Raw genomic sequence first — 15,133 nt, 5'->3', positions numbered from 1 at the left:
ATGTAATTTGTTTCCACTCATAATGGATGACAACTCCTCTATAGCAGCAAGAAACAGGGTGGGAGGATGACTTACCCTTGATCACACAGCTGGTATGTATCACTGGCAGGATTGGAACTGTTCCTGTCTCTAAAGCCAGCCATCTCTCTCTATCCATTACACCATGTTGCTGCTCTTGTCTAACCTTATCTACAACAATGCAAGTGAATATAGGGAGTCATGAAGTGTGAAAGTGCAGCTTAAATAACTAGAAACATCCATACAAAATTATCAACTGACCAACAAAAGGTGGGTTTTGTCTCATAAAAGGTATTATAAATAGCATTACTATTTAAAATCATTGTTGTCCATGTAAAAGAATAGTCCAAAAGAAGAAAACATCCCAAAAGATCATCTAGCTCAATTGTCATCAACATAGTTCACCTTCCAGGATTTCATCCAACTGCTTATTTCACTCAACCCAAAATAATTAGATTTCTACAACTGTGAATTTTAAAAGTCTCCATCTTGGTCTAGCACCCAAAATTTGTGCACACCCACACTACACGGGCATGTGCTAGTCAATGACAAATCAGAAATAACTAACTGCCCACCTGGGCTGTCCTAAGCCAAGCTAGAGCCAACCATTGGATTTTGTGAGACACAGGAAGTGAGGTAGGGAACAGCCTCTGGAATTCGCGCACTTCCTGTGGGGAGAGGGAGACGCGAGTTGGTGTTAGGGAGAGTGGGTGTTAGGAGCTTGGAGAGAGAGGACGCCCGCAGACAGCTTTCCTTCAGATCGGTCACGTGAGTTAAGGACTGGTTCTTTCCACCTGGGCCTTTAGGCCTAAACTCCCTCTGCCTTGGTCAGAGGTTGAGTAGCCTCTTTCCCTTTTCTCTTCTCTCCTTCTCTCCCTAACCTTTTCCCTACTCCCAGTGTGATTAAACCTCCATAAACCTCATTCTGACTTGAGTGTTTCATTTTAGGAATTTCATAAGTAAATTCCTTGGCGGCCATTGTTAAATATTATATAAATCTTGTAGCCACATTTGTAACCATTACTATATTATAACCTTCTCCCAGAAGCCTTAAATTTCCCCATTACAGTTTTGGCGACCACGAAGGGACCTTCTATGCAAACTCAGAGCCACAATAACCTGCTCCCCAGATGGCTCATTATCATTAGAAGTACCAGAGGAATCTTTAAAATTACTCCCTGTACTTCTCTCGGAAAACCAGGACGCAAAAGAGCCTTCCATTTTTGAAATACCTAAAGATATACCTGAGTCTCTTTGGGCCACATCTTCTTCTGATGTAGGCTTGCTTAAATCTGCTGTTCCTGTGCAGATAAAAACTAAATCTAGCCCACCTCCTTCTATCCCTCAGTATCCCCTCTCAAAGGAGGCAATTGAGGGTATTACACCAGTTATTAACTCATTAATAGAACAGGGAATAATAATCCCTTGCAAATCTGAATACAACACGCCCATCCTACCAATTAAAAAACCAAAAAAAGGGCCCGATGGCAAGCACATCTATAGATTTATACAGGATCTAAGGGCAGTAAATAATCACGTTATAAAGAGACACTCCGTAGTTTCTAACATACATACCATTATTTCATCTATTCCTAGCACAGCTACATACTTTACAGTAGTAGACTTGTGTTCAGCCTTTTTTTCCATACCAATACATGAAAACTCCAGACATATTTTTGCTTTCACCTGGAAGGGCTCACAATATACCTGGTGTCGGCTGCCACAGGGTTATGTCGAAAGTCCGAGCTTATTTGAGCAAATTTTGAGCCAAGACACAGACAATATAACATTTAAAAATAGCAAATTAATCAAATATGTAGATGATCTACTCTTGGCTTCAACAGATGCAAAAACATGTCAAGAAGATAGCAAACACCTTCTTTTGGAATTGCACAAAAGAGGTCATAAGATCTCGAAGGACAAAGTTCAGTGGTGTCTCCCCAAAGTAGAATATTTGGGGTTCATTCTGACAGCTGGTGCCCGCTCTATTTCTCCCAAGCGAATTGAGAATATTCAAAAATTGAGTGCTCCTACTACTAAAAAACAGTTAAGAGCAATTCTGGGAGCAACAGGGTTTTGCAGACAATGGATTCCTTGTTATGGGGAAATTACTAAACCTCTTATAGCACTAACAAGGGATGTAGTCCCTGAACCCCTCAAATTAGAGCCTGAACACCTGTCAGCTCTATCAGAGCTAAAAAAGGCTATCTTATCTGCCCCTGCTCTAGGCATCCCAAATTACAACAAGCCATTTACTTTATATGTACATGAGAGAAGAGGAGTAGCCTCAGGCGTTTTAACTCAGACTTTGGGACCTTCTCAGCGCCCAATTGCCTATTATTCTGCCCAGTTGGACCCAATAGCTTCAGGAGCACCACCATGCCTTAGAGGAGTGGCTGCTACTGCTTTACTAGTGACAAAAACCGTTGATCTAGTATTAGGATGCCCATTGACAATTATGTGTCCACATGAGGTAGAAGCATTATTGCTAAGACAGAGAACACAGGCATTTTCTGATCAGCGAATTACAAGGTATGAAATAAACTTGCTAAATAATGAAAATATTACTTTGAAACGCTGTTCAACCCTTAATCCTGCCACCTTGCTTCCAGACTTACCAACTTCAGGAGAACCATTACACAGTTGTGAAACACTAGTGTCCATGGCCGAAAAGCCTCGAGATGATCTCTTGGACACTCCCTTAAAGAACTCAGACCTGATCTTATTTACTGATGGTTCTTCTTTCATGAGGGATGGCATACGCTATAGTGGAGCGGCCGTAGTCTCAGAATTTGCCACTGAGTGGTCAGCCTCATTACTTTCTAACATTAGCGCTCAAGGAGCAGAGCTCATAGCTCTGAAACATGCCTGTATAATTGCCAAGGATAAAAAGGCAACAATTTATACGGATTCTAGATATGCTTTTGGCATTTGTCACTCAGTCGGGATGCTATGGCTCCAGAGAGGATTTTTAACCTCAGCTGGAAAATCCATAGCTAATGCTGAAATTATTAATGAAGTTCTTTCTGCTCTCAAACTGCCTAAAGCCCTAGCTGTAGTTCATTGCTCTGCCCATACAGGAGGCTCAGACCCTGTCTCTAGAGGAAATGACCGAGCAGATGCCGCTGCAAAACTAGCAGCCATAGAAGGACCTGGATTAATTTTAACATTAACAACCACTGATAATTTAAATTTATCACTCTCCTATAATGAAAAGGAAGTGGAAAAATGGAAACAAAAATTTAAAGCAAAACAAATTAATGGAGTCTGGGTGTCACCTGAAGGAAAACCCCTGCTCCCTAGAAGTTTCTATAACCAAATTTGCCAATCTATTCATAAAAATGGTCATTTTGGTACCCAGGGCATCGTGGACTCTGTCAAGAGAGTATGGATAGCCCCTGGCATAACTACCATAGCCTCTAAAGTGTGTTCATCCTGCCCTACCTGCCAGGCATATAACCAACATGCCTTTCGTGGTAAAGCCTTTGGTGGACGTCCTCTGGCTTACACACCTTTTGAGCACCTGCAGATAGATTTTATAACGATGCCAAAGGCTGGACAATATAAATTTTGTTTGGTCATAGTAGACCAACTGACCAGATGGCCGGAAGCATTTCCTACAGCCCGAGCCACAGCAGCTTTTGTTGCTAAGGTGCTTTTAAAAGAAATTATTCCTCGCTTTGGCCTACCAGCACGTATTGACTCCGATAGAGGGAGTCATTTTACCGATTCTGTCTTAAACCAGATATATTCTTGCTTGGGGATAACTCCCAAATTCCATGTTCCATATCATCCCCAGAGTTCAGGCCAAGTTGAGAGGATGAACAAAGAACTTAAAACTATGATTGGAAAATTATGCACTGAGACCCATTTAAAATGGCCTGAAATTCTCCCTTTGGCCCTATTTTATCTTAGAAGCAGGCCTAGAGGAGACTTACATATTTCACCATTTGAGATGCTTTTTGGACATCCGCCTATACAGGCTAAGCCTTTCTCCCCGGCTTATACATCGCTATTAGGGGGAGATACTACTATTGCTTCCTATATACAGGAATTACAGCACAAACTGCGTGAGCTACATGAATCCGGAGCTGCAGTACAAGCTGGACCACTAGATTTCTCGCTTCACGACCTGAACCCAGGAGACAACGTGTATATAAAGAACTTCCAGCGTACAGGAGCAACCCAGCCTTCCTGGGAAGGACCATTCCAAATATTGTTAACTACTCCAACATCTATAAAGGTTGGAGAAAAGGACTCTTGGATTCACTGTTCTCATGTAAAGAGAGCATCTTCTGTTGAGACTGATTGACTGTATCCTATACATGCATTGGAGATAACTACCCATTGACAAGTGGAACTGTTTTATTCTGCTTTTGACACATTGAATTTCTAAATTTAATTTTTTTCCCTTTTTTCCTTTTTTTTTCTCTTTTCCTTATTTTATTATTATTATTATTTTTACATTATTTTTTTTCCCTTTTTCTCATTTCTATGTACTTTAGGTACATATGATCAATATTAATTTTATTCTACAATATTAGTTTAAATATATATACTTGCTGTTATTACTAATACGCACCCAAACAGCTTTAGACTATGGGAACCTGCCATTTATTGATAATTGTTGTGGGACTATGATTAGTGTTTGTGTCTGATTCTTGGAACGAGATCAAAAAAGGAGCACAGAGATAACCTGGATAATGCCAAAAGAGCTCACAGGTCTAAAAATCAAAGACCAATCCAGGAAGGATTAATGCATTTCTAAGCCAATACTAAGGACTTGAACCTAGTGTGAGACTCGGGGTTGCGACACTTGACAGACGTTAAGATGTAGGCCTTCCCTGTATCCACACTCTTCATGAAAATACCTACAGACAAGTACCTAAGGTTGGCTACCATCCTGGCTCCATCCATCCATTCCTGAGAACAAAGGTAAAATCAGACGAGGGAATAACACTTCCCTAGATATAAAATAGAAATCTGGTCCTCTTTTTTCTCTCCTATAGTATGGCAACTTCCTGTAGCCTTGGCTGCAAATGGGGAAGTAAAATTATGCTACATTCTGTCCTACAGACTTGTGGGATTAGAAATTACTTAACTGGACCCTAATACAGGGGCCTGTGGGGAAAAAAAAAAATTTAATTCTTGCTTTCTCAAATTTTGTATACATAGATTTTTTTTGCTTTTTGATACTGATTTTGAATTCTTCTTTAATATAAATATGCATATATAAAGGGTTTATATTTTTTCCCTTAATTTTTTCCCTTTTTCTTCTTTTGATTTTGATTTTGATTTTATTTTCATATTGTTTTGTTTTTATTTTGAATTAACTCACACACCCCCACAACTGAAACTTGAATCCTCAGCTGGACTCAGTGTTTTTTCAACACTTTCTTCAGGGGGGATTGTATTTCATCAAATCCAAGATTTAAATTTTGTTCGAGATAAATCTTCAGAGAAGAAGCTTGCTAACTAACTGAATCCAGAGAATGAACTGTTTGCAGAAAGATATCTAAACCTTTTCACTACAGGAAGATCCAGAATGAACCTTGGGGTGTGGTTGATTGAACATTTTTTGAATGTACACTCTTATGCCAAAGGGGACTGCCCCCTAATTGGCTTTTGTCAATGCGCCCAGCAAAACATTGGTTTGCTGTCTTTCTCTCTCCTCTATTTCCCATATTTACAACTATTATAATTTTCCTCTTAGTGGGTAAAAAAAAAAAAAAATTTTGTATATACTTACAGTTAGAAATTTTTGGGGTGCAGTATGCTTATGTTTAGTGATCAATTGGGGAGACTAGTCTCCCAATCATCATCAGGGGGGATTGTGAATTTTAAAAGTCTCCATCTTGGTCTAGCACCCAAAATTTGTGCACACCCACACTACACGGGCATGTGCTAGTCAATGACAAATCAGAAATAACTAACTGCCCACCTGGGCTGTCCTAAGCCAAGCTAGAGCCAACCATTGGATTTTGTGAGACACAGGAAGTGAGGTAGGGAACAGCCTCTGGAATTCGCGCACTTCCTGTGGGGAGAGGGAGACGCGAGTTGGTGTTAGGGAGAGTGGGTGTTAGGAGCTTGGAGAGAGAGGACGCCCGCAGACAGCTTTCCTTCAGATCGGTCACGTGAGTTAAGGACTGGTTCTTTCCACCTGGGCCTTTAGGCCTAAACTCCCTCTGCCTTGGTCAGAGGTTGAGTAGCCTCTTTCCCTTTTCTCTTCTCTCCTTCTCTCCCTAACCTTTTCCCTACTCCCAGTGTGATTAAACCTCCATAAACCTCATTCTGACTTGAGTGTTTCATTTTAGGAATTTCATAAGTAAATTCCTTGGCGGCCATTGTTAAATATTATATAAATCTTGTAGCCACATTTGTAACCATTACTATATTATAACCTTCTCCCAGAAGCCTTAAATTTCCCCATTACACAACACACTGTCAGATTTTTTCCCCTGAAATAAAGGTGCTAAATTTTTTATCTTAATGATTCCTCTTTATTTACCACAAATATTTGTGCACTGCTTTTCTTAAGCAATACTTCATCAAAGCATAAATGTTTGGTTCCTTTAATGTCTTCCAAGTAATTTATATGACTCTTGTCATAAGATCTCTTTAATTTATTTGCAGATTTCTAGGATAAACAACCTAAGAAGGTATAATTTTTTTTTGTCTTCACAAATGAGAAGCTTCCAGGGGAAAAAACTGTGGATTCTTAAAGAAAAAAAATTTTTTTTAATTAAAATGAACCAGAAAGTATTGGAAAACGGTCTATTTCTCTGCCCCATCTCATACTCACACATACCAAAACATGGTGAGGATTATGAAGAATTCCCAAAGCATAATTTTTTGTTTTGATTGTATAGCTTTAAAAAATGCATTCCATATAGGTATTTAATTTAACAAAAGCCCAAAGATGATGCTTCATTTTTGAGGCAGCATTTTTCATAGTAGCAAACAACTGTAAACAAAAGTGGATATCCATCTCTTGTGGAATAGCTAAACACACAGTTCGATGGATGTAATAGAAGGTCACTGTAAGAAATGATTGCTATGAAGAATTCTGAGAAAACTAGGAAGATGTGTAGGAACTGATGAAGAGTGAAGTAAGCAGAACCAGGAGAACCATTTACATGAGGATGACGATGTAAAAAAATAAAACAAAAAAGAGAGGACCAATATAAGTAAAACAATTATATAGCATTTACACTATCTATAAACATTTATTTCTCTCTTGTTACTTTAAATGTGAGAACTTTGTTCAATGTTTAACAAGTCAACACTTTGTAGCCCCTTCAGTACTATGTGCTTTATACATAATGTGCTCAGCAACATTTTTGTAGAATATAACTGAAAAACAATTTTCACAAGTAAAATATGGGAAACAAGTACACATTAATATAACAAAAATATGTGGAGATAGGTAAAACTACAAATAAATATTAGTCACTAATTGTACACTAATTCTTAAAAATAAATACTCTACTATGATACACAAAAAGCAGTACCATATATGGAAACCATTATGCAATTCTAACTGAACATTCATTAGCAATCTAGTCCATATTGAATTCTGAAATTTAGAGACATACCTAAAACTAGCAGAAAGTCCAAAAAGGAGCAAGGAAATAAGTTTACTGGATTCAGAAGTAATATATAATGAAAGGTTAAAGGAATTGAAATAATAAGTCTATATACCTAGAGCTGGAAGTAATCTTAAGAAATTATTTAGTTTAGCCTCTTCATTTTCATATTAAGAAACTGAAGACCAGACAAGACAAGTGATTTATCTAAAATGACACAGGGAGTAAGTAGATGAGCTGGAATTGTAACCCAAGTCCTCTAACTCCAAACCCAGCCCTCTTTCCACTCTGCCACCTTGGTTTTTGAAACAAATTTAAAAAATTGAAATAGTGCTCATCTTTCAGGCAAAGAAATATGCTAGTATTACAGAAGAAAACAGAAAAACAAATGATTATGATTTAAGTGAATCAGTTTATTATCAGATAAGTTCATAAGTAGGAATATCCTTCCACAGAATGCTCTGAAATTTGCAAACACATCTTAAAACTGAATCGCTCTTGTGCCTAAATCATTCCTACTAGTTTACATTTACTATTATTTTTTGCTCGAATATAAAATAAGATTCTAGTCCTCTCTGGGCTGGAGTAAAGTGCAATAAAGAAAGGATAATTCACTTTATTTAATTTGGGATTAGTATAAGAGTGTTGCATAACAAACTAGAGAGAGTGCCTTGAGTAGTGATGGCTTCTAAGAGCTAGGAATAAATGAAACTTTTTGTTTATAGTACTTAATTTGGAGTATGTTACCTCCATAGTTTGGAAGCCTAGTGACTCAAACTGCAATTTAGGCACATCTCAAACTTATTAGCTGAAGTGTCTATTCCACTACTACTGTCTACCAGCAGACCTAAATTAAACTATAATTGTAACCAAAGAAACCTTCCGGTCTTGAAATTAATCACACTAAATTTCAGACAGATTCTATTATTACTGGTGAGACCCAAATCCTGATGGATCCATCCAATTTTACCCATCTCAGAAATTTTTCTTTTGAACCTTTTCCCATTTTTTTGTTTTTAGTCCTAAATTGAATACAATGGACTTGTGACTTTCCTGGTGTCTGGTACTGCCTCAAATAATGCAGATCAGAACTTTGCCATTTAGAAAGTTGTCCAGAAGAGTGAAAGATTAGGTGAATGGTCACAAAGATCGTGTAACAGGTCAAAGAGGAACCTTGAAACCGGGTGCTCCTGTCTCTCTCTTCATTTCCCCCTTGCTGCTTTCTTTCCCCAATAAGAACTTCTTTCTGGGTGTTTTTTTGTTTGTTTGTTTGTTTGTTTTGTTTGTTTGCTTGCTTTTTTAATTGCAAGAGGGGAAAGAGAGAGAAAGAGGAGAAGAGTGAGAGGGAACGAGACAGACCGACAAAGAGGAAGCTATGGAGACCATTTAGGCATATTCATTTGCCCTTTTTGGATTTTCCACTAGCACCTGCACCTGTAGTGCCTACTGAGATCACTGATACCTCGGGCGCAGCTGCGAGAGAGGAGACACCAAAGGCTGCGTTGCTAGTCATCTCGTAGAGCCTAGAACAGGTGGAGGCGGGCCGGGAGCTAGCCCCGCTGCTGCCGCTGCCGCTGCCGCTATTGCCATCCCTGCTCATGCTTGGCCCAGACGCGAACGCACGCCGCCACTCCAAGTACCTGGACCCACGTTCCGAACTCGAACCTCCTACCAAGGTTGCTGAGCAAGCGGTCTGACCAGGGCTGGGCATCTGAGCGCCAGGATTCTATCACTAGCGAGCCGTCTCCCTTAGCAACGCATAAACAAGCAGAGAGCCTAGTGGAGAAGAACGGGTTTGTCAATTCTCGCGGGAAAAGTGAGCCTGCCTATTATCTCCTGGAGGAAATGTACGCGGGGAAACATAAGCTTGGAGGTTTGAACTTGTGGCCACTGGGGAAAGGGGCCAACAACCTCATGAACTCCTCTCAGGAGGATCTGAAGAAGTCAAGGGTCAGTGACTATGACAGTGGCGCAGGGACCGGTTTTGAGAATATTATTCCCTTACCAGGGGGGAACTTAGAAAAGATGAGCCAGACTGTTGTTCCGGGCTTTGACCAAGAATTCATGATGTCATCGTTTGACCACCCATGGTAGTTATGAGGGAATCATGTATCATCCGGGCACACATCTCGAAAGTACTGTTGAGATGTCTTCACCGACCTCCCAATGGGAGAACGAAACCGCGCCCCAGCTCAATCACAGACCCCTCCCCTTCCGTGCCAGACCATCAGTTGCTAAGATCCCAAGATTCTACCTCAGAGTTTCTTGCTCATCTCTTAATTGGTCTCCCTGGTGGAAACTAACCCAAGCCTCTTGAAAGTTTAATTTTCTCATCCTTCCCCTTTCTCTTCCAGCCAATAAGCCTTTTCTTCCTCAACTATCTAATAAGGTATAAATTCCTTTGCTTGAATTCAAAGCCCTCCCGAACTGACTCCAACCTAATCTCCCACTGCTTTCTCAAAAAGTACTCTTTAAGATCTAGCCAAGCTGAATTTTACTGTCCAGAAGTCATTTAGCTCTTTCCCATAACTGCAGATATCTCAAGCAGTTTCCTCACCAGGGAGTTCCCAATATCAGGAAAATCACAAAGCCAGTTCCTAGACAGGAATGCTTTTTACCTTGATCTCACAACTCAACCTATTGAAATCCCTGCTACCCTGAGAGATCTAACACTGGAGCAATTCTTCCATAACCTTGCATTTTTTTTTTTGCCCTCCAGTGTCTCATAGCACTTTAATACTTCTATGTACTTCTTAGTTTCTAATTTGTATCGTAATTATTTGTGTCTTTATCTCTCCTCCTGATTTGTAAATTTCTTGGGACCAAAAACTATATTATTTTTTTTTTTGCATAGCGCATTGCCTAAGCAGCAAGTCTTGTAAACTCAAAGGAGGCAGGTTCAAATTGTAACCTTGCTACTTAGTCCTTTATGGGAAAATCGTCATATCTGGTGTTCACTTTCCTCGTCAGTGAAGTAAAGGAATTAGACCAGATGATTTCTGGGGTTCCTTCCAGCTTTAAGTCAAAGAGGGAACCATAGATTTCCAGTTAGAAGGAACATCCTCTCCTTTTATAGATAAGGAAAAACGACTAGAAAAAAGTGACTTGCTAAGTCATACTTCAAGGAACTTCAACCTCCAGGCAACCTACTCTTGCAACACTGCTTGATAAATGTACCATACAAGAAGAAAAAACTGTACTGAACATATACTCTACATATGTACATATGTGTTTTTTTCAGAGAAGTAGTAAACCCTTCTGAATTCTGTAAAATCACTACTTAGGGAACTCTATAAATTAGATCTGTTAAGGCTTGGAGGTTTTAATGTGTCATAAAAATACAAAAACCAAAATATTCTCTCATTTGCTTTATCTTTGAAAAATAGTCTCTATCTGAAAATCCTTCAGAGGTTTCATAGAAACATTAGATTTTACTGTACTGTAAATAATATTTTAGGTTATTTTCTCATTGCAAACATGATATTAAGATGGTAATTTTTAATAACCAACACAACTGGGGAAAAACAAAAGTTCCTAAGTCTAAGTTGAACCTAAGAGACAGTGCTCACATACACACACACACACACACACACACACACACACAGATGTTTTAAATGATGTGAAATTATTTGAGGACAGTTCTATGAAACATCACTTTCTGCCTTGTGAATGGTTAAGCGTTTCAATGCTTCAAGGTCATTTGCAAACAGGGCATTAAAACAGCCAATACAAGATGGGGAGAAAAGGTTATCAACTGAAGACTCCTCAAGTAGAAGAGAACTTTTGAAAGATATGGAGGATAGTGACCTTAGCCTATAATCAGATTAGAGAAAAAGTAATGATGCCAAATTATGCCAGAGTTGCATCTAAAATCTTTGTCTTTTAAATTTTTATTTCATTTTTTAAAAAATGTGAATATTCCTGAATTGTAGGAAACACTAAAGGTAAAAAGCGAGATAATTATTTCAGGAAAGAAAATAATTACTATAAAATCAAAAAGACCACGTTCATAGGAAATTTTGCATTAAATACATTTAGCATTTATCTAATCAAATCTTTGAAAATAGTGAAAGTTCCCTTAGAATATGAGACTTGTGGGGCAGCTGGGTGGCTCAGTAAGTAGACTGAGAGCCAGGCCTAGAGATGGGAGGTCCTAGGTTCTGATCTGACCTCAGACACTTCCTAGCTGTGTGACCCTGGGCTAGTCACTTAACCCCCATTGCCTAGCCCTTATCACTCTTCTGTCTTTTTTTTTAAACCCTTACCTTCCATCTTGGAGTCAATATTGTGTATTGGCTCCAAGGCAGAAGAGTAGTAAGGGCTAGGCAATGGGGGTCAAGTGACTTGCCCAGGGTCACACAGCTGGGAAGTGTCTGAGGCCAGATTTCACTCTTCTGTCTTGGAACCAATACATAGTACTGATTCTAAGATGGAAGGTAAGGTTTAATAAAGAAAAAAAGAATATGAGATTTGCAAATTTAAGGATCAAGGAGAAAGAATGAATGAAGGTAGAATAAGAGATTAAAAGATGGTATTGAATGTGAAAACATTCTTAGTATGAGAGTAAAGTTCTGAAGGAAGCAGGACATGGGATTTAGAGAACAAGTAAAAAAATCAACCTTAGAAAAAAGAAGGAATGTTGCTTCTGGATAGAGAAACATCATTTCAGTTAGAAAGAAAAAACATGAAGGACCTCAGTCTGGATGGCTTCAATCATCTCATTCAAGATGGAAATGAGATTATTTGGTAGAAAATGGGACAAAATTGGGACTGAAAATTTTAGACTAATAGAATTATGAAACATATGCTATACAAAGTATTGATTCTAAGACAAAAGATAAGGGTTTTTTTTAATGCATGTAACTTCTCAGGGATCTCCATTTCCTCAGCTATAAAATGATGTAGATAGTTTATGATGCAAAATGATGTAGATGATTTCTTCCTTCTTCGACTTCCTTTAGCTGTGTTCACATGAATTCAGAAGTTGCCATACTTCACAAGTTCAAGTTTTTAATTGTTTTTGGCTAAGTGCCATTATAAGACAGATCTGAACTAAATTGAATGTCAGTTTTGTATATGTTTGTCTTAAATATTCTTAACTTCTTGAGGATTATGTTAACACAATGTTTTACAACAAATGGGTATTCAAATAAATGTTAAGAGTTACAAATTGGTTATGTTTATACATATAAGTCCTAAAGATTATGAAATGATTAAAAACAAAACAAATTTAAGAAAATTCTAAATGTAAAAAAAGCCAGTGTTTCAATTTCATTAGACCAGTTGTCAGAACTTAACAAATCAACATCAATATGTTGTTTTAGCTGTAGTGTCTAACTTTAGCTCTCACTTTTTAAACAAGCAGTGCAAAAAAGGAACTAAACATTACAAGATTGTAGGACTCAATCAGGAAGTTAGCTTTTCTAATATCATTTGCTCATGCATTTAGACTAAAAGGAACTGTTAAAGTTATATACAACACTCTCATTTTATAAGTGAGGAAGAAGACCCAGAAAGTTTAGGTGACATCCTAAGTAACATAGAAACTCAGAATTTGAACCCTAGGTTCAGGATTATAAATCCAGGATTATTCTATTAATGTTGCTCAAGAAACATTATCTAATTCAACATACATGTATTAAGAAATGTCATCATATTGGATATTGGGCAATGAGAAGCTTAAAAAATTACCATCTCTGATCACAAGTATTTGTATAGAGTAATAAATATTAATTAAAGTCACGAAACCTAAAGAAACTTCTAGGGTTCCAGCTACAAAAAGCAAAATAAGAGACAGTGTGGGTTCTAACCCAGAAATCCATAGATATAGATTCAATAGTTAAGAAAACCAGTGACATCTACTTTCAAAGTAAAGGACCTGTTTTCAAAAGGGATTTCTTCTCAGCTTGTTTGCACTTGAGAAAGGTAAAATTTACAACTCGGTGATCTAGTATAATCACTTAATCTTTCAATGCCACCTGGAATTTTTTCTTTCAAAATCTAAACTAGACAGCCTGTCAGATAAAAATTTCTAGCTAAAGATAAAAATTATGATGATTAGCAAGTGATAAATGCCCTGTTTAAAATAGTGAAGAGTTCATCTTATTTTATAAACGCTGTCCTTACTCTTCTGTAGCTGGATGCAACAAAATTTTGATAGTTCCCAAGGGAAATTTTAACTTTCTTGAAGTATTTGATTATGGCTTATGTACACAGCCTATGCTTGAGGGGAATTCAATTTACTGGAATAGAACAGCCAAGACGAGGAACAAATGCAAAATGCTTATTTGGATACTTTTATAAGGTTTCTAGATGTATAATCTGTCTGTTATCTCAGACCCAGATTCCTCTCCATAAAGCATTTGGACTGCAGTTATGCCAATGTAACATGTTACAAGCTCAACTCGGTCTCCCAACCTCAGCTCCATTTGCAGTTTAGACCTCCAAAACAATGTTACCTCTTCCTCTCAGAATTTTAGAGGTAGACCCTGAGGAGTTACAGAGTATCACTCCACTACTGTCATTCAAAAGCTCTCATTGCATATATTCCTCCCAATATCAATCATCAGTTATTATTTTTCCCAAATCTTCTAATCAGTAATTATTCTTCCAATATGATTTGGCTACTTGATATCGCCTTTGTACCATTGATAATGAATTATCAAGTATCTTTTACAAAACGATAATTATTCAAAAGATATAGATGTTTAGTATTACCAGAAATCCAAAACCGAGAGCCCACTCTCCTCTACTACCTGGTCCCTAAAAAGTAAAATCAAACTTAAAAATGGGTGTTCAAAGTATCCTCATTGCCAAGCTCCCTTTTGGTGGTCATAGAGCCACATAGAAGACACTCTCTTGTTTGCATAACACAGTGTGTCAGCTGCTCAGTCCATTCACTACTTGACTGTGTCAAGCACTTGCTCCTCAAAGATAGCTTCTACAGACTCCAGTTGCTGTACTTCAGATGTCTCGTGGTCTTTCAAAGTTGGCAGGGTCATACCCAGATCTATTTGTCTCCAATACTCTTTCACATAAAAACAGGAAAGAATGAACACAATAAGGAAAGAAGAAGCAGACCAAAAAAATGGTAACATGGGTAAAAGGATTGAAGGAAACAAGCATTTATAAAGTGATCTTTTTTTTTTTTTACTATATATCAGGTGAATTTTTTTTAATTGAAATCATGCCATGTGACAAAATGAAAAGAAACATTCAAAAATTTTAAACAAGGAAACTGCATTATGCTGAAAGGAACCACAGACAACTAATATCAATAATAAACTTATAGGTTCCTTAATGTAAATTCATAAAGGAAGCATCACCTGAACTACAAGAAGATCTAGAGAGTAACACAGCACTAAAGAGAGACTTCGATATCTGTCTCTCGGTTTTGGATAAGTTTAACAGAAAGAGTAAACAGAAAATGTGGAAACTAAACAAATAGCTGGAGAAACAACAATAAGTCCTATGTCATCTTTTAAATGGGCAGCAAAAAAATCTATATATTTCTTAGGACCATTTGGAAC

At 37.9% G+C, this 15,133-nt stretch overlaps 1 protein-coding gene across 4 annotated transcripts in view; it reads right to left on the bottom strand.

The window, feature by feature from the left end:
• CCDC170 (coiled-coil domain containing 170) overlaps window positions 1-15,133 on the bottom strand; it is a 171,754-nt gene that overhangs the window by 125,871 nt on the left and 30,750 nt on the right. For 2 of the 4 annotated variants that reach the window (XM_007484753.3, XM_007484754.3), the window contains exon 1: window positions 9,067-9,801. The exons of the other annotated variants lie outside the window; for them this stretch is intronic. In XM_007484753.3, coding sequence (XP_007484815.1) covers window positions 9,067-9,315 — 249 coding nt within the window. In that variant the 5' untranslated portion in view covers window positions 9,316-9,801. Of the gene's footprint in view, window positions 1-9,066; window positions 9,802-15,133 lie in introns of those variants that run through there. 4 annotated transcript variants of the gene reach the window in all.

The sequence above is a fragment of the Monodelphis domestica genome, chromosome 2 (genome assembly GCF_027887165.1).
Source record: "Monodelphis domestica isolate mMonDom1 chromosome 2, mMonDom1.pri, whole genome shotgun sequence".
Taxonomy (NCBI): domain Eukaryota; kingdom Metazoa; phylum Chordata; class Mammalia; order Didelphimorphia; family Didelphidae; genus Monodelphis; species Monodelphis domestica.
Note: the sequence above shows the minus strand (reverse complement) of the source record. Positions and strands in the feature narration are given on the sequence as shown.